The 21,255-nt window shown below is 34.2% G+C and overlaps 1 protein-coding gene across 3 annotated transcripts in view; it reads right to left on the bottom strand.

Moving 5' to 3' along the window:
* COL11A1 (collagen type XI alpha 1 chain) overlaps positions 1-21,255 on the bottom strand; it is a 206,340-nt gene that overhangs the window by 15,002 nt on the left and 170,083 nt on the right. For all 3 annotated transcript variants that reach the window (XM_064588737.1, XM_064588736.1, XM_064588735.1), the window contains 10 exons: positions 20,055-20,108; positions 18,997-19,050; positions 15,457-15,510; positions 14,729-14,836; positions 14,384-14,437; positions 13,690-13,743; positions 12,618-12,671; positions 6,315-6,368; positions 6,086-6,193; positions 5,571-5,624 (listed from right to left, as the gene is read on the bottom strand). In XM_064588737.1, the coding sequence (XP_064444807.1) occupies positions 5,571-5,624; positions 6,086-6,193; positions 6,315-6,368; positions 12,618-12,671; positions 13,690-13,743; positions 14,384-14,437; positions 14,729-14,836; positions 15,457-15,510; positions 18,997-19,050; positions 20,055-20,108 (648 nt within the window). The remainder of the gene's footprint in view (positions 1-5,570; positions 5,625-6,085; positions 6,194-6,314; positions 6,369-12,617; positions 12,672-13,689; positions 13,744-14,383; positions 14,438-14,728; positions 14,837-15,456; positions 15,511-18,996; positions 19,051-20,054; positions 20,109-21,255) is intronic.

The raw sequence follows: 21,255 nt of genomic DNA, 5'->3' as shown, positions 1-21,255 counted from the left end.
ATAGCACATTTTATTATTTTTTTAAAGTAGTTTTTTTTTAAAGATTTTATTTATTTATTTGAAAGAGAGAGAATGAGAGAGAAAGCACATGAGAAGGGGGAGAGTCAGAGGGAGAAGCAGACTCCCTGCTGAGCAGGGAGCCCAATGTGGGACTCCATCCTGGGACTCCAGGATCATGACCTGAGCCAAAGGCAGTCGCTTAACCAACTGAGCCACCCAGGCCCCCCCAATAGCACATTTTAAAAAGAATAATATCAATGAGTAATGGAAACAAATAATTTATTGAGACCATGTCACCATCAGGATAAATGCCAAAGACTCTATATGTTAGAACAAGGTGGCATAAAAAAGTATGAAAAAAAATGGTTCTAATAAAAACGTAACTTCATGAAAGAACCATATGCTTGTACCCAAAGTAGAAACCTTTTAAGAATATTGGTTAAACCTGACATAAGTAAATTAAAAGTAAGTACATTCTCCAGACTGAAAATACAAAACTATGTACAGGCCAGATTTTTTTCTTTCTTAACTTTCCATTTTACATTCAAACTTTTTTAAGCATATGATATACTTTACAGCAATTTTGCTCTAAGTGGGAGAACTGATAGGGGCGCTGCTTGCCGGACATCAATATTCTAATCACTGCTTCATTCAGAGTCTCAAGTCTAACCACACATTAGTTGGGTGACCTTGGATCTATTACTTATTATCTCTGAGCTTCATTTATGAAGGTACTCTAATAGTAATAACTGTATCATAGCATTGTAATAATGAAAGAGAAACCAGACCTACAAAAGTACTGTATAAACAGTGAAGTATAGCATTTTTGAAAAGTTACAATCAGTTATCAATCAGTCTTCTCACTACATTCTTATAGTATAAGCTAAAATGGCAAAAAAGAAGGAAAAGGAAAAGGAGAAGAGGAGGAGGAAGAGAGGGAGGAGGAGGATGAAAGAGAAGAAATACTGGAATTCTGATTACTCAGGCTTAATGAGAAATATACTAGACATTGGGTTTATGCATTTTAAATCATTTCTATAAATGTACATAAAAGAGTTAGAGGAAACGAGGATTAATTCCTCTAAGCTAATAATTTCTTATGAACTTGAAAACATTATCTGAGGATGAATTTACCAAGTAAAATCAGTTTCTTACCATTTTCATCAGTTGGAAGTAGAAATTGGTAAAGTTAATGATGTTGATAGCAGTTATAAATAACCCTCTGAACTTGGAACATACCAAAAATATCAATTCTGCATATAAAAATGTTATTCCAAGTACATATTTTCTATTTCCTATTTAGGATATTGTAAATTGAAAAACCCTAGGGAAATACATAATTCATAAGTAATAAGTAGAAAGGAAAACAAGGATGATACATTCTTAAGTGTCCAGAATATACAATCAAACATTTTCCCCTGCAGTATTATGCTTTACAGAATATTTGCTTTGATATGCATCTCACAACTCTAGTGCACTGAAGTTTAAAGAAACTGTAGATTCTGCACTTCATTTAGAATGTAATATTGTGAAATAATGTTTAGTTTGGTGAAAAGCAAATGCTTTATTATTTAAACCTGGTGAATCTTTATGGAATGCTACACATCTCAACCCTGTCTACAGATAGTTCAAAGGTAGCATAAAAAAAATAAATAAATAAAACTGCAATTCAGTAAGCCATCCTACCATTTTATTCAGGCACTTATGGTTTGAAAAATAATGCTATCAGATATTTTATTTATCAGTATGCGAAAAGAAGGAATGTATAATTATATTATGGTAATTTTTCATCTCTTTTTCTTGTTGACTACTCAAAAATTTGATTCAACTTAAAAAAAACCCTTTTGTTATTCTTTATATAATCTCATCATTGTCCTTAGCTTTCTGTTAGCTCTCATATGTACTATTTAATCTATCCTCAGTTCCATATGGTGATTCTAAATATATATGTACATAAATTCATGTACATTTCATGCATTTATAGAAGTTTAATTTTTACCATGAAAAATGTCTAACGTTTAAAGTGAAAAATACTGTACCATATCTAAACTCTAGTAGAGCTGATTACAGAATGGGCAAGCACCAAACACATACCATTTTAAAAGTTCTAAAAGATCTGTTTCACTCTCACTCCAAAGAATTTCCATTCCAAAGGTTAATATAAAGTTGTATATAAAATACCTATAAAATACCTTTTAAGTAAAGAAAGTGTATAAGGAAGTATATAAATACTCTCTGATAAAACAAAAAGCCAGAGAAAAAGGAAAGGCATCCATACTGCTAAACACTCTGTTAGAGTGCAATTGTCTAATTAGGTTGCTGCCTATCTGGAATGATGAAAGCACTGTAAGTTGTACTTACTGAACAGCTAAGTTGTATTTAAAAGTTGGGAAAGGGGAATGTTTTCTGACTAGTGGACCCTAGAGCAAGAAGTTTCAGGCACCCTCTAGAAGGGGAAAAGGGACCCAATAGGTAGTTGCAGAAATATAGTGATAAACAGGCTTCTGAAACATGTGTAGACTTGAATGTGGATGTGAATATATTTATAATTATAACGAGGAAAAACACATTATGGAGAGAATATTCAGATGAATTTCACATGGATTGATTTCAGAGACAAATGAAAATTTGTATGAGTTTTGAAACCTCTTATTTTTACCTCCCACATTTTTAAGCCTCCCATACACATTTAAGCCTCTCTTTTCCTTCTTTAATAATCTTACCATACTTCTGATGAGGGAAAGGTCCCCAGAGGAAAGGGCATTTTAACAGTCCTACTCTGAATATATTTAGCATTCTCTGCTTGATTCTATTATAGTCCTTACCTACTTTATACTCTAACTGCTGTAAGTCAGCATAATTAGTTGGTCCTTTTCATTTGCTTTAAGAGTCAGTGTCTTTCAGGCGCCTGGGTGGCTCAGTTGGTTAGGCGACTGCCTTTGGCTCAGGTCATGATCCTGGAGTCCTGGGATTGAGTCCCACATCAGGACCCCTGCTCAGCGGGGAGTCTGCTTCTCCCTCTGACCCTTCCCCCTCTCATGCTCTCTCTCTCTCTATCTCATTCTCTCTCTCAAATAAATAAATAAAAAATCTTTAAAAAAAAAGAGTCAGTGTCTTTCAAACACGTTTATTGATGGTACATATGCATGAATGAGGTCAAATTTAGTTACTTTTTTTTTAAGTGAACTCTACCCTCAATGTGGGGCCCGAACTTAGGACCCCAAGATCAACAGTCGCGTGCTGTATGGACTGAGCCAGCCAGGAACCCCAAATTTAGTTACTTTTCACTAAGAATATGAAATTATTTTTCAAAACATCATTTCATTCAATTGATAATTCTTTATTTGGTGCTCCTAGTGCCAATTAATGGTCTAAGTGTTCTACATATAACTTATTTAATTAACATAAGAATCCCAGGGTAGAAGATATTAATATCCCCATTTAATTCATTTAAACTTCATAATATCCCATGAGATAGATGCTATTGATATTCTAATTTCACAGATCAGGAACCTAAAGCTTAGAAAAATAAATAAATAGCTTTCCTAAAGTCATCCAGCATGTAAGTGGTAGTGCTTGTTTTTGAAACTAGGGAGCTTGGCTTGAGAGTCAATAACCATGATCAAAAATTGCCTACTAAAATAAATTTTTCTTAGCTGAGTTGAAAAGCTCATTCAATTGCCATAAAAAGCATCTTGAAGATGGTTTCTCTGCCCCTCCCCACTTCATGAGAATTGACTAGCATTTTCATTAAAATTAGATAGTGTCGAATTAATTGATGCTATGAAAAAGCTACAATCTATTCACATTATAAGTTCTCTCTGATAAAACAAGTAGCCAGAGAAAGGCATGGCACCCACACTGTTAAATTCTGATGCTTTTCACTTCACTCTGCCCAAAAGGGTATGAGTTGTTCTCTCCCTTGCTCGATAAACTCACATTTACCTAAGAGTCAAAAATATAAACTTTTACAAGCTGGAGTCAGGTGGTATGTCTGATGGTTTTATTTTTAATATTATCTGAGGAAATCTCCAGCATGATGTTTTTTATTTCATCTGGAGAAAGGTCAGAATACTTACTGGGAAATCTGAAATAACAGGAAAAAAATCTCTGGCAAATTTTAAGGTGACATTAAGGCGAATTATTTTTTTTCCAGGCTCTGACTCTACAGTTAGGAGTTTACCATAGCTAAGGAGAATATCCCCTAAATAGTGGCGCAGACGTGGAGCCCACTCCGCTTCAGCCAGGTCCCTGTTCCCATGCTAATGGGGTCATGTGCAGATTTGACAATCTCCTGCTTGAGGCCACTCAAAATTTGATAACTTTTATCCTGATACTAAGATAAATGATCTTTAACTTTTCAGTGCAAGTTAAAAAAAAATAATCTCTGTAACATGGAATATTTGGTACATTTTGTGGCATTTTTACTGAAAGCGATGGTCAAAATTCCTCCACAATAATTAAGATTATGAATCCCAGTTTTGATGGCTTTGTGAGTATGTATCTCTGAGGTAACTAATATGTTCATGGTAAGAGGTATTTCTGTAAAATATAAAATGCTCTACAGAAGCATTTGACTATTTGAACCAACATGTGTTATACTTGCATAATGCTGTATGTATTATTAGCTATTTTGATTAATCCCTTTACATGCAACTACTTTTGGACAATGAATTTCAAATGCCTCTACCATAAAATAGAATCTGTCACCCAGAAAACAATGATTTTTTTTTATTAAAGGTTTTATTTATTTATTAGAGAGAGAGAGAGCACAAGTAGACAGAGTGGCAGGCAGAGGGAGAGGGAGAAGCAGGCTCCCCACTGAGCAGGGAGCCCGATGCGGGACTCAATCCCAGGACCTTGGGATCATGACCTGAGCTGAAGGCAGATGCTTACCGACTAAGCCACCAAGCGCCCCAGAAAATAATTATTTTAAAGGCAAGACTTGGATTCTCACTTCTGCCTAAATTCTGTAGCGAGGATAGCCTTGGGCACCCATAATAAACTCCCATCTATGAACAGTATGCTGGTCAGCTAAATGCTCTGTTGCGTATCTCAAGCATGTTTGCACATAGGGTTTATGATAGTAACCAAGCTCCAGTTATAATAATTATGCCTTTTGTCACTAATGGAGGTTAATGTTTTATCTTTCAGCCTGTATGACTCATGAATAGAACAATTTATTTGGTGAAGGAATCACTATATGTCTGTGCCAACGTCATTCTTTTAAATGAAGTGCCAGGAAACTAAGTGTAATTGCCTACATTTGGGGAAACTGTCCACATTTAGAAAAGAACTGGCTAGACCATTAGTGGCATTTTATTCAGAGTGGAAATATTTTTTTTTATCCAAAGGACATAAGAAAGGAAAGATCTGATCAAGTGGCATATTTTCCAAATAACCTATCAGTGAAGATTACTTTCCCCTTTTTAGGTCTAAGTAATACACTTCCTTGAATATTGTACAAAATATAAGCTTATTTACGATATAAAACATCAGAAATTCTAGCTTATAAACAATTGTATTTCTGGAATTCTCCCTTTCTAAGTAACAGGAAAGATCACACTCACCACAGGACCAGGAGGTCCATCTTGGCCTGCAGCTCCAGGGAGACCTTGTTCTCCCTACAGAAAATAAGCATAATTTTTTTTTTTATTAACAAAAGCATACGTATCTTTTTTTATTTCAATTTTGGAAATCCAAAAAGCAAGCAAGCAAACATCACCTATGAATCCAATCACATGGAGAACATCTACAAATGTTATAAGCAATTTTGAATCTTTTTACATGGGGTATGTCTCTATGGATGTATGTATAAAAACTGTACATATTTGAGTTCTTAGGGTTTAGTTTCTATTCTGCCTTTCTGTGTTGGAATTTCACCCTGAACTTATTAAAATAAATGACATATTTAAATATCTGAAGAGGATCTGGTTTTAATCACTACATAATATTTATGGAATTCCCATAAAACATCCACACGATACCTTATGAAATAATGCTGACATAAACATTTTCACTCAAAACGTTTTTGGGGGGGAAATAAACCATTTTCAAAATGGCATCTTTTAGCAGAGGTGCTCACCACCGGGCCAGGGATGCCCCGAAGACCCTCTGGACCAGGCTTTCCGGCAGGTCCCTGAGGACCAACTGGGCCAGTTTTTCCAGGAGGACCTTCGGCACCTGCTTCTCCCTGTTAGAAAATAAAATGTGTGAACATGTTAATAATGAAAAATGATATTTTTTATGTTATTAAGAGTACTGAGATAGATGTTCAATTTATGCACAAGCTATTCAAACATTGTATATTTTACCTTAGCACCTTTTTCACCTTGTCTTCCCTCTGAACCTGCAGCTCCGGGAGGACCCTATAAACAGAAAATGGGCATTTAAAATATATATATTGCATATAAAAGTAACGTAACTGAGGATTTATTCACAAATACTCCAGTTTAATCTGTAACAGGTTCTAATAAATTGTGGCTGTCTACAGCTATTTAGGGTTTAAAACACCATGAGAAAAATCAAAACCCTTTTAGATAAAAACTTGCAGTTAGAATATTTTTATTTTACATTTTTTAAATTTTATTATGTTATTAAAAATAAATGAAGCACAGACTGACAGATAATCACATCATATCAATGTAAGGAAATGGTAAAGATACATTTTTTAAGAAATGCTGATGACTTAGTCACCCTTAGCGTGTTGAATACTCAGGTATCTTTTATTATATTGTGTAATTCGGAACTAATTGTATGTATTACATTTCCCTTCCATCCTTAAATGGGTTTTAAGATTGGCTCCTTTCTCAATCTTAGAACATCCATACGTTATGCATTCTTTCACGATCATGTTCAAACTCGGGCAGCGCAACGTTTAAAATCTTGACTGTCAGCAGAAATTTTATTTTCATTTTCCGGAACTTTGCAATTCACATAAATAAGTGACATAAAAATAGTTATCACTTTTTAAAATCTAATATTAGAGCAAGAGCAGGAAAAAAAAATCTTCACACTCCATATGTCATCCAACAGCTTAAGAGAATATTCTGGTGTTTGCCTGACTTTTGCATAGCTGCATAGATTGCTATGGAGAGATGCTAATTATTAATCCATTTAAAGCTATTCGTAATACTGCTCCTCGACTATATACATATCTTTGTAAGATATCTGTCAACCCAATTCTCTTTAGTTCTTTTTTTATTAGCTTTGTGACTTTTAACAATTTATTAGTATTCCTGAACTTCAGTTCTTTTATCCATAAGGTATTACCAATAAAATCCTCTTGCATTTGTGGAACATAAGGAATAGCATGGAGGACATTAGGAGAAGGAAGGGAAAAATGAAGGGAGGGAAATCGGAGGGAGAGATGAACCATGAGAGACTATGGACTCTGAGAAACAGACAGGGTTTTAGAGGGGAGGGGGTGGGGGGATGGGTTAGCCTGGTGATGGGTATTAAAGAGGGCACGTACTGCATGGAGCACTGGGTGTTATGAAAACAATGGATCGTGGATCACCACTTCAAAAACTAATGATGTATTGTATGGTAACTAATATAACATAATAAAATTAAAAAAAAAATTCTCTTGCTATAGAATTGTTGTTAAATTTAAACGAGATAACACATGCAAACGTATTTTTCAAGCTTTCCAGTGTAGGGGTATCAAATGCAGATATGGAATCTGGTGCTTAAGAGCATAAAGCCTGGACTCAGGCTGCCTGGCTTCACATCCTGGCTCCGCCACTAATTAGCTTTGTGATCTTTAGAAAGTTATACACCACGTCAGAGCTTCAGTTTACTTCTCTGCAAAATGTGGAGGATAATAAGAGCTATTTCCCAGAGTCATCATAAGAACTCAATGAGTTGAGAAATGTTAAGTGGCGTATAACAGTGCCTGGGACATAAAAACACACTGAGCAAACATCGGCTATTGTTACTATCATTACTAAGATTATCAGATTTTTTTTTTTATACATTGAAGTATTTTACCTATATTTTTCACCGTGTTGGCAACCTAAGAGTCAGGTCAAACAAAACAGACTCTCAAAATACATTTGTAGACACCATGTCAACAAATTACTTTTTCCATACATGCTGTTTATAATACCTGAAAAATACAAATTCCATGTTTGAAACTACTTGTTTTAACTGGAAAATTTTGAGTTGGCTAAAAAATAAGATATACTATGATTCTGTAATATGTAATCAGATTTTGAAATCTGATAGTCATATTTTCTTCTTACATTTACATAGTAACCTGTGAAATATAAAACATGACATTTCTAAATCTTGTAACAAAATGATGAGAAAAGAATCATTTATAATACGAACACTAACATTCAAGGTATCAAAGAAATCATCAATTTTTCAAGATAAAGAGATGTCATAATTCCCATTATATCTAAATTTTGTTTCTATTAATTACATTAGATCCTCACTTATACCATTTCTTAGTACCTTTCAAATCAACAAAAACAGGGCACTTGGTTTGATAGCCCAATAAGAATACAATAAAAATGCTTTGGCCTCTAGAACTACCCCCAATATACATTTGCAATAATTTATTCTAAGACACATAAAATTTACAATTTTATTATAAAATATTTCATGTCCACTAATCAGCTGAATTTTTATTACTCCTTAACAAGCATTAATCTAATGTTGAAATTTTCTGCACAAGTTCAAACATAAGTACAGACAGTCTAAAAAAAAAACTCCATGATCTTTGAGAAATTACATTTCATTTTTCCCCAGACTCCCCTCTTTTCCATCTGTTTACTTCAATTTTTGCAATGAATTGTACTCAAATCAGCAACTGAAATTGAGGTTGGAGGTTGGGAAGAGTAGTGGATATGGTGTTAATTGGTGAAAATAAGGTTAGGCAGGAGGATGACTTTCTCTCTTTCAGATGCCATATTAATATGCTAATGGTGAGCACATGTTAGTCTTTTGTATGGTCTTTTAAATCCACGTTTGAAATGAGTATCCAGCACTTTATCAAACTCAGAGCATTCTGTGAACTCATTTATCTCAGAGAGAATCAATGAATGTAGCATCGGTCATTATTTTCTCAATATCATCACAGTAACGCCAAATATGATTAGACACATATTGTGCCTCAATCCAAAGGAAGAAATGTACAAATTCTGAAGCAGTCTCTTGAGGCAGCAGCATTATGTTAAGAATAATATATATTTTTTTAAGATTTTATTTATTTATTTGACAGAGAGAGACACAGCGAGAGAGGGAACACAAGCAGGAGGAGTGGGAGAGGGAGAAGCAGGTTTCCCGCCGAGCAGGGAGCCCGATGCGGGGCTCGATCCCAGGACCCTGGGATCATGACCTGAGCCGAAGGCAGACGCTTAACGACCGAGCCACCCAGGTGCCCCAAGAATAATATATTCTTAAAACTTAAGTGCTTCTTTTTAATTTCATGCTATTTAAAGAGGATTGCTGTATACAAGCATCAACTTCAAATAATTCCTAGTGTAAAAATGTTGTCATAAATTAAATTGGTGTGATGTTTAAAATATTAACATATGCAAACCTAAACAACCATAATGACTATGATTTTGGAAATAGAAATCATGAGATTCAGCTGAACTATGGGCTTTTCCTTATTTTATGAAGGTTTTTCCTTAAACTAGTGACATCAAGGTATGGAGTCTTCTCAAAGGATTCCATTTACACACATGAACATTATAGAATAGAAGATTTATAAATATCTGGCTTTTAAAAAAAGCAAGTCATCAGCCGTCTAAAAATGTAACAAAAATATTGCTTTTACTGCAAGGGAGAAAAGAAAATCTGAGTTTGGAGGCTAGAGAATTTAAACACAAGTAAACTACAACATAAACACAAAATTGTGATTCAAATAGAGTTTCTCCATCCCAAAAGAATTTCTTCCCTCTTTGATTGAATGCCTGATACCTGTCATGGTGGAAATCCATATTAAGTGGATTTTCTCTGTTCTTTTCCTCATTTTTCCCATTTTCATTTCTTTCTTTTTTTTTTTTTTTAAGATTTTATTTATTTATTTGTCAGAGAGAGAGAGAGTGAGCACTAGCAGGGGAAGTGACAGGCAGAGGGAGAAGCAGGCTCCCCGCTGAGCAAGGAGCCCATGCAGGACTCCGATGCAGGACTTGATCCCAGTTCACCGGGATCATGACCTGAGCTGAAGGCAGACACAACCTACTGAGCCACCCAAGCGTCCCTATTTCTCACATATGTATTTTTTTCCAGATGATACAGATTCTTTATAAAGAAAGACTGGGATGAAAACAGATAAACACACTTTTTCTAGGAGAATAGAAAAAAATTAATAATGTGTATGGACAAATTCTTGTCTTAGTCATTTATTTCTTATATATCTGCATAAACAGATGGTCAAGGACTTAATATAGCAAACTACTTGCTGTAATTTCATTAACTAATGCGTGTTCTGATTGGAAAATGACTCCTAAAACATGAGACAACAAAACAGGCCCCAGTTAATTTTCCACCAGTAGCCACTGTTACACAGATTTTTTTCACCATGAGAAATATGCTTCATATAAAATACATAGCTTAAGCCTCTCTCCACTATTCACATTTTACAACATTATTCTATAATTTATCTGTTCTTCCATTCATGTAAAAAATACTTAAATTGTCCTTATGTGCCAGAAATGTGCATGGAGAATACAAAAAACAAAAACAAAAACAAAACCCTGTGAAATCCTAAGGAGTTCATGAAGTTTAGTTATGAAGATAGACATCAAAATTAACAAAGACAGTACATTATAAAATATGCAGAGAAGAAGGAGGTGTATAAAATGGGCACAGTGTTGTAGTTTGACAGTAGGGAAGGCTTTCCTAAGAATCTAATCTCTGATCTGAATCTTAGTGTGGGTAAATATGGGTCGGATGTTTCCTTCTAACACTTTATCTTTTGACCATTCACATTTATGCATGAAAGCATAGGGATGGAAAGAATATATAATAAGAATATATGCACATATATAACATGCATATATAATAAAAATATATAAGCATTACATGGTGTGTATATATATATTTCTCTGTATTTCTACCAATTAATAATATCAATTATTTTAATTTTTTATTGTGAACTTCCCTCTGGCAATATGAGCTGGAGTCTTTAAAATTCCATTTAGCAGGTAAATTTTGTGCAGTTTATAATATTTAAATCATTTTAGTGACCTCTAAGAGTTTTTTTTCAATAAAAGAGCATGGAACTAGCTCTTGGTTTCAAATAGCTATAATGAGAACTTGAGATCAAAATTCCATGGTTTAGGGGCGCCTGGGTGGCTCAGTTGGTTGAGCGACTGCCTTCGGCTCAGGTCATGATCCTGGAGTCCCGGGATCGAGTCCCGCATCGGGCTCCCTGCTCGGCGGGGAGTCTGCTTCTCCCTCTGACCCTCCTCCCTCTCGTGCTCTCTGTCTCTCATTCTCTCTGTCTCAAATAAATAAATAAAATCTTTAAAAAAAAAATTCCATGGTTTATTGACACAAACTGTACAATCTTCTAGTGCTTAAGGAAATGTACATTTATTCTTTCGTATTACAAATACATGACAGAATGTACATGTACTACAAATGACAACTTAATTTTCCTACTTGTTCAATAACAGAATCTTGTTTCTCAGTATCACTGCCACTCGTAACATTCTGATCAATATTCTATTAGGAAGGTTTATTATCATTTACTCATCCATCTAGAAAGTTTTAATGACATTCAGACTGCAGGTAAAAATAGGCAATAGATCTCAAAATATCATGTTACACTTTGTAATTACTTTCTAAGAATAACAGCCCAATGGTTGTTTTGTAATACATTTTTTTTCTACCAAGACCATGCTTTGGGGCTACCAACAACAACAACAACAACAACAACAACAACAACAACAAAATAATAAGAATCTTATCTAGAATGTTGTAGATGAAGGGGGAAGGAGGAAGGCAAGAAAACACTTGGTCAGTGAAGAGAAAATCGCATTCAGAGAAGACGTTTAATATAAACTAAATTCATTTCTGGCAATGACAAATGTTTGTAAATATTGATTTGAATTTATATTGCTGAGGGACAAAATGAAAATCTGTTCATACAATATGCACATGAGGATGTGTAGTATGAAAATCCCCCTAAAACAAAGCTACCATTAGAAAACAACAGGATCCCAGGGGCTCTGTGCCTTTGGATTACTGAAAGGGGATGAACCTAAGAAATGTATTTTGTTTGCAGGGAGGTCAGAAAATAGACTAAAGGTGGTGCAGGGGAACAATGTACATTGATATAAGTGTTGCAAGAAGCAGGTCAACAAACATGGTTTTATTATGAAAATAGTACAATTGTAAGAAAAAGTTCAAGTAAATCTCCTACGATCTCCTGGAGCCAATATTTTGAACAAGATCTATTTATTTCTATTTTTCTGTCGAAGTGTATTCTATTTTAATAAGAATTTTGACAAATATACGAAATTACCCTGTTCTCCACGACTTACATATCTCAGCATCATTGTAATGTCCTGCCTACAGCTCAAGAATATTATGTGAGTTTATACACATAGTAGATAATGAGTGGATGTTTCAAATAAAGAATTTTAAGAACTTACTCTTTTTCCAGGAGGACCTGGTGGGCCAGCCTCACCAGATGGGCCAGGAGGACCCTATAAAATGTGAAAAATACCTTTTAAGCAATTGAGTATTGTTTTACAGCTCAGAGCGTTCTTGGACATCTGGACTGGAACCAAACTTCTTTCTTCATCTCCCCACATCTACCTTTCCTGGATAATCTCATCTCTGTTTCAGGTACCTAGACTCTCTCTCAATATCTATTATTAGAACTGGTAAGTTCAGATGGAAAACTTTTCCATAGATGGAAGAAAGTGAATCAAATTCCTCCTTCTTCAAACTGTTCTTTTAAAAAGTGCTAACTTACATCTGACAAGCAGCCAGTAGACATACTAATGAACAGAATCATATGATTAATAACTTTACTCACATCACATACATTTGTGGAACCATAAAACTGTTACCTCTAAATTTCTTCTTGTACAGAACTAGCATTTCCATGCCAAGGAGTACTCAGCACATTGGGATATGACCATGCGTCCTATCTACACAGAATAGCCTACAAATATCCAGTGGGGAATGGCTCTAGAGACAAAGTTATGTTAGGGGTGTGATTTGTCTTTGGCTCCTACTTAACTTAGTGCCTTCCTTTCCCTCTCCCTAAATAACCATAAGTGGCCAAAGCCCCTACTGAGTCATTCTCAAATTAAATAATAGTAATAGTCCAATACAATGCTGAATTCATTTAGATTAGTAACTGCAGTACAGTCATGCTAATGATAGGCTGATAACATGGCTGTCTTCATTTCAGCCTTATTTGTGTTTTTAAAATAACTTTATTCAGTACAGATAGATAGCTAGCTATATTTGACATAGTATGACAAAATCACAACTATGGTATTACTACATTTTTTTTTATTATGAAGGATACTTATAAATCACATCAAGTAAGAAACTCCATGTAAGTTTGACTTTGAACTGAAATTCAAATATAACTGATAATCCTTTCAGAAAAATGTGTACCCACATAGCTATGCTTTTGAAAGTCTGATTATTTCTTTAAAATGTCCTGAGACTATGTAAATATCTAATAAAAATAGTGTGCTTACTTACCTGTTGACCAGGATCTCCATCCTCACCCTTGTCACCACCAACACCATCTTGACCCTATGATGGGCAATAGAAAGTGATCTCAGATATTTCTCACTATGAGTTCACTTTTATTAAAACAAAAAGGTATGATATACTCTCTGAGTCCTTGAGATAAATCATACTAAATGGACAAATAAAAAGTATTACTAAAATCTTTCAGTTGTATTTTAAGGATTGTGGTATCTCTCACTCTTTCGATAAAGATTTGTGAAACTGTCACCACATTAAATTTAAAATACAGTATGCTGTTAATATAAGAAAAGAAAGAGGATGTAATTAGCATAGAACTGCAATGCACCTTGCACCATGAACAAATACGGCACACTGAGATAGGATTTACAACATAGGAGAGACTGAAATAAAAACAAAGATGCTGTAGCTTTGAAATAATAGTAATGCTGTTACTCAGTTTGTACAACCCAGCAAAGTCTGGAAAACTAACCCAAATGAAGAAAATAATCATACAACGTAGGTCTAACTGTCCTCAACTATATGGATTCTGTTGTTGTAGCTGTGATTGCGGCTTACATTTTCTTTTCCTTTCTATTTTGGGGGCATCCACTGAAGTCCTCAAGAATTTTCATTAATTATTAATAATAGAGACACTGGGAACCACCCCATCAAAATAATTCCTTTCTTTCCCCATGATACTTACTGCAGGGCCAGGTTCCCCAGGAGGACCAGGATCTCCAGGAAAACCAACAGGACCCTAGAATGATGTTTTTAAAAGAAAGAAGATAAATAAAAATATTTTCATAAAGTCATGATATTGTGATATTTAAGAGCTAAGTCATGGCAAAACCATATGAGAATATTTCCCTTCTGCTAGAAATTTTTTTAAAAAATGAAATTAATGGAGAGTGCTAATCGATATATGAAATGATGAAAAGTCAGCTTCACCAGCTATGGGCCTGAGTTTCATGATTTCTAACCCTTCTGTGAGAAGCTCCACCGTGGCTTTGACATAGATGCCACTTTAAAAGGGACCAAGCTCACTTACCGGGTTACCCTTCGGGCCATCATCACCTGGTGGTCCCTTAGCTCCAGGAGGTCCAGCAGCACCAGGCGGACCAGCTTCTCCTTTCTCTCCTCTTTCCCCTTTGGGGCCCTACAACCACATAAGAAAAAGAACGATTATCTTATAAGCTTTAAATCAGAATTTCTTAGCCTCAGCATATTGGATCAGACAACCCTCCCGGGGTCGGGGGAGCTGTCCTGTGCACTGCAAGATGTTTAACAGCACCCCTCGTCTCTACTAATTTGATCCCAGCGTGTGACATCAAGAGTGACTTTCCTCCAAGTGTGACGACCAAAAATGTCTCCAGACATTGCCAAATATGTCCTGGGGTGTCAAATTCTCTCCAGGTTTGAACCAATCTAAATTAGAATGAATACAATCCCAATACAATTCTTACATGTTTGTTTGACTTAGCACGGTTTGTTTCTTTTGTGAACAGTCCACGAAAAAATGTATAAACAGCTTAGAGTTTTAATGCTCTAACTTACGTCTAACAAATGTCATTTTTTTCAATTTCTATGTAAATCAAAATATGCAAAGGGTATACAAAATTATTAAACAAAAGGGTTCTGCATTTGTGATTATTTTTAATGTGAAAGGAAAAGTAAATAACTGAATTACAGCTAGGAGTTAAGTTACATGTTTAATATACTCTAAAAGGAATTCCCAAACTGTTAACACCCTACACCCAACAATAGACTAGTACTTACACCTGTGCCCGCTTCCCCAGGAGGCCCCGGGTTCCCTGCTTCTCCAGGTTCACCCTATGAAGAGGAAAGCAAATGAGCTTCAAAACACAGAAACGGCAAACAAACAAATAAACACAACAACAACAACAACACAGAAATGATATTTTTACATTTGTAAAACTGCCTTCAATGATGACCACAACATTTTAAACTAGAATTTAAATCATTATATTGTTTAAAAGGCAGTTAGAAGACTTTATTAAGAGGAAGGAACTTTTCTTATTACTGACCTCGGTAGTTTTATTTCTCAAGTAAGAAGGCAGAACAGGGTAGACTGAATGCTACAATTCTTATCAATTAGTTAATAGAGCATTAATCTCAAGTTACCACCAAACCACACAAAACAGACATCTGCATGTTTCCTAACAAGTTCTGTATTTGTTCTGTATCAGTATTCATATTACAATTTAGTTTATTGATTAAAGAACTTTCATTTTTACTAAAATATTAATTTACTTTATCTTTACAATAGCAACTAAGCAAATCATTTGGTAGTATTTGATAGTCCTATAAAATATATTTAGTAGAGCTCTAAGAACACAGAAAAATCCTGTATTATAAGATACATAAAGATACTTAGATACTAATTAAAATTGCTCCTTTTGAGGATATACATATTACAAATTCGTTAGCTTTTATGTTCTCCCTGTATAAATAGGGGTGGCTATTTTCTAGCTCAGTAGACAATAAATAAACTTCTTAGGCTATTAGATTTTTGTTATGAAAGTCTGTTACTAATGTTTCACAGTGAGAAAAGCATAGTATTTTATTCAAGTAATCATCCAAGTGAAATAATACAGTATATTTATGTGCCATGTTTCTACACAAAATCAGTGGAACTAGAAATTCTGAAGTGGAAATTGTTTTAAATGTTTTAAAAAATGGCAGGTCTGAATTCCCTTTAATTTTTAACTCTGCTATTTCCAATAATACTGGTATAAACCCATTGCTCATAAACTGGTTTGAAATGCCCTATATTAAATATAAACATAACTCCAGGGGATAGGCTATTCAGTGTACCGAATTTCTGATTCTTCGAGAATATGCACATATTTTAACTTCTTGAATTATCTGCATAATGATGGAAGATATCAAGTATTTTCTAGGAATTTATTAGTAGTCATATTGTGTGTAAATTATTTTCTCTTTCAAGATGAGTAGCAAATTCTACCTGTTATTTTAGATAAAACTTACAAATAAAATATTACACATATTATTTACAAAGCAACAAATCAGTCATGTATCTTGGGTTGATGAAACGATATATAAGTAATATTTTTATGGCCTATTATTCATATCTCTGAAATAAGACTAAAGCAGTTTGCCATTCAAATCAACTATAAAATGTCCAATTTAAATGCTTTATATTTTAAATATACACAGTACACTGCATGATCTCACTTATATGTGGAATTTAAAATAGCCAAACTCATACAAGCAGACAATAGAATGCTGGTCACCAGGGACTGGGGTGTGGGGGACATGGGGAAATGTTGGTCTTAGGTTACACAGTTTCAGATATACAAGATGAATAAGTTCTGAAGATCTAATATATAACAATGTGAATATAGTTAACAATACTGTATTCTCTTGAGACTCAAAGTTAGCCAGGTGTTACCAGGTAGCTTTTAAACAAATGGAAACAATATGAAAAAAGAGTTTTCCCAAACTCCAAACCTCTGGCATCCATGTTTATCTTCAAGAATAACACAAGATGAAACCATAGCAGTAACTGAAGTACTTAAACTTACTCTACTGTACCCTCAGGCTTTAAGAAACTGTAAGATAAGCTGAAAAGGCTTTTAAATTTAGAATTTATTTATTAGGAATTATTTCAGAATTTTCTAGGTGGAGAAAACTAAAACTAGAGACTAGTTCTCACAACTATCTAGTCAACATTACAGCCAGAGGGGATGATGCCAAGGAAAGAAAGAGGAAAGTTGTGTCTGTCTTCATGTGTCTCCTACAGTTTTGCCATCAGAGACCAGTTATCTCTGCTGCTATTCTTCCTATGACAACTGTGCTCAATGAAAAATATTCTTTAAATTCCATCCCAACTCACTTGCACGTTTTCAACACACAACGTTAAATTTAAAAATATAAACAAAGAGTCAGAAAAAAAAATTGACTTTTTATGCAGTAAGAATTAGATAATAATTTTAAAATGCTTCTAATTTAGTAGTGAAGAAACTATTTAAATGGTTGACCATATAGGATTAATTATAATCAAAATGGTAGAATGTGTTCAGCAGATATACACATCAAAATACTACATTCTAATCCTATCACATTTCTTTTTTCTGAGCATTAAATCTTCTACTTAAAATAAACTAAATGCAATATGTGACATGTCAAAAATCTTTGAGACCAAACAACAGAATCATTTTTACGATTAGGGCAAGTCTATACTTCTGATGTCATCTAATTAATAACTAGAAAACCTACATTTTTTCACTGTATAATATTTTATGGTATGAATTTTAATTTTCATCCCTCAAAACTGGCAAATAACTTATTTTTTTAAATAAAACAAATAACAATGTCAATTTTCTTAAAAATTCTATTAAGAAATGAGCATGGATGCATAAATAAGAATTCAGAGAATCAGTCTGACATTTTCATAAAAAGAAAGAGATGTTGTAAGTGTAATCATTTTCATGAGACAATGAAGCTACTCTGAGCCCAGATGTTATGGCACACGCCAAGTATTTTGAAAAGTGCCAAAGATGGGTCATATTATTAGTAATGAAAATGTAACTCCAAATATGACAAAATGAATGATTAATTCTTTTGTAATTGAAGGATTCCTTTTTCCTGTTTAAGTCAGTTACATCAACCAATCTCTTCTTTTTCAGGAATGAGTGTTATTAGAGATACTTAGTCTAGTCAGACATACATAAGGGTAGAGCCTGACTTAGTTTTGAATGACTATACTTTGATGAAATTATTGAAACTCTTTAAACTTCAGCTGTCTCAGCTTTAAAATGTGGATAATAATACTATCATCATTGTGTTGATTAAAGGAAATAACCTATGTCCACTACTCAGCACAATACCTGGCAATAAAAAAACATGATATCTCAATATCATATTACCACTAATTATTTAACTACTAGAGTAGATGGGCTGCAGTTCATATAACTATGTGTAAAATACTTAGAAAGACAGAACTATTAGAAGCACTTAAAATATCAGCCAATATCATCAAAGTCATCAATTCTTGTGTGTCAAAATGTGCATCACTACATTCCTCACCTTTTTTTAAAAAAAGATTTTATTTATTTATTTGAGAGAGAGAGAGAGATCGGGAAGAAGCCGTGGGGAAGAAGAGAGCGGGAGAGAAAGAGAGAGAGAAAGAGAGAGAGAAAGAGAAAGAGAGGCAGACTCCCTGGCTGAACAGGGAGCCCAGTGCAGAGCTTCATCCCAGAACCAGGAGATCAGGACCTGAGCCAAAGGCAGACGCTTAACCAACTGAGCCACCCAGGTGCCCCCATTCCTCACCTTTTCTCCAACACCACCAACTGAACCAATGGATCCTGGGGGTCCTTGTGGTCCCTGCAGTTTAGGAAAAGGAGTATATAGTTATCCTTATTCTTGCAATAAAAATAACAAATTCATAAATATATATCTAGTAATTCTCAAAGAAGGAGAAATATATGCAAGACTATTCCAAATCATTTGAAGGATGGGATAAAATGATGCCCTTTATAGAGTTGCCAAATTTACTGGTTGGCAATTAATTTAATTATATTAAATTGATTTTCAAATTCACCAGAATTTTGAAGATATGGCACAAAACTTTCCAACTCTAGTCATGCTGGTGGATACACGGAACATAATTTCCATTTCTTTGGCCATCGAATAGGCCAGAATAAGGGATAATTTTGTAGATTTTTGCAGTAGATCAAAGTATGACTCTGGTTAAGAATTATGTAATCCATGCAAAAAACAGTGTGTGAACCATTTTTTAGCCTTTATATTACTTAAGGGGAACTAAAACCCAAAACCTCTTTTAGTACATCTGCTCCTAGTCTATTTTACCCAGTTCTGGCCTGACCAAATTAAAAGCAGGCATAACAGAAGAGCAATTGAAAACAAGAATAAAAGAGTTTTTCATTGTGAAAAGGCGAAATCAGAAGAGAGATAACATCAAATTCTATACATTTGCTAATGGTAACAGATAAATATGGCATTACATTTCAAATCCTGTAATATTGGAACAGTGGGTCAATTTTAAGCATGGGGGAGACTGTATACAATTGTGAGGAAGCGTCTTACAAGTAAGAGGCGCACATATTATCATGCACATAATTCTCTAACATATATCAAATGTGAACTTTGAACTTCTTTTATATTTGTGGTGACTAGTTCCCCATAAAGCCTGTTTATTTTCCTGTAAAATGAAATTTAGTGAGTAGATTATTTGGGGGCTCTTGTCCACTTAAACATTTAACAATAGTGCAATTACCTCCATTGTATCTTTACATACCATCTGCCATTAAATAATACTGACACTAAAATAACTTCAAAATAACTAACACATATATCACAGTTCTTACATCAGCTCCATTGGGACCCTGTGGGCCTCTTGGGCCTGGAGGACCAGGTGGACCCTATAAGAGATGAATATTAAAGTTTATGAGGACCAAACACAACTGCATTTCTGATATTTTCATTTTGCAATCAAGAAAACTAAAAGAAGTTTCATGCTGCAAAATCATAACCAGTGAACCATAGCAGGATTATAAGTCATTCTTGATGGATACAACACCATGTTAGCAAATGATTCTCTACACAAAGTTATGGGGAAATTAGGACTGCAGGCAAACAATTTGATTAAAAATTAGAAAATTAGGCTATTACTACTATCTGGCACAATGAATTCATAATACAACAGAAATATATTATAGTAGAATATGCTAGAATGTTAGATTAAAAAAGGAACACAAAGTTGGAACAAGAATTTGTGCTTGAGTAGATTTAGAATTTATTAATCCTATAAAAGCATGTTTTATTTGTATATTCTTTTTGTGTGTGTGTCAGCTTTTATGTTCTACATGTTAGAACTGAAATAAGATTAACTATTTAGTTGTCTTTCTAAAACAAATGTTCCTTTCCCTCATTGTGCATTAAATTACCCCAGGGCACTTTTTGCAAAATACTGACGGCCAGACCCCTTACCTCAAGGTTGTGATTAAATTAGTCTGTAGTGAGTACCAGGGCGTTAGAATTATTTCTGAAGGTCACAGTTTATTCTAATGTCATTGCTCAAAATCTCCTTACTATTAGCTATTATTAATATGTCAGAGAGAAATGTATTAATGATTCCAGGAACCTTAGCAGTCCTACCTAGAAAGGAGCTCTCAGTTTACCTGATGCTGCTTAGAGTATTAGTCAGTTCTTTGAGTCAGCAATGTTTATTATGTTCCCTGTTTTTTAGTTTAATGTGATAAAAAGAATGATTTCTTATCTGAAGAAAATAAAATCTAAAATGCAAGTGTAAAAATATCAAAATATATATTCTGAAGGAAGTAAGAATTGGGGGCAATGTTTATTGAAAAGAAGGAATGATTAGGAAATATATTCATTATATTTCATTATAGATTTCAATTACCTTGGATAATTGTTTCCTTATCCAAGGTAATGCTCAATAAACAAATATATATATTTCAAAGTTCCAGTGAACTGTTAGATTTATACTTATAGCAGAAAGCCAGAATCAGTAAGTGCAAATTATTTTGTTATAACATTCTAATTTGG

This window comes from Mirounga angustirostris, unplaced genomic scaffold, assembly GCF_029215605.1.
Source record: "Mirounga angustirostris isolate CCGP_5_RB_7025 unplaced genomic scaffold, mMirAng1.0.hap1 SCAF_4, whole genome shotgun sequence".
Lineage (NCBI taxonomy): Eukaryota > Metazoa > Chordata > Mammalia > Carnivora > Phocidae > Mirounga > Mirounga angustirostris.
The sequence above is the reverse complement of the archived record's forward strand: the minus strand, read 5'-3'. Positions and strand labels throughout refer to the sequence as shown.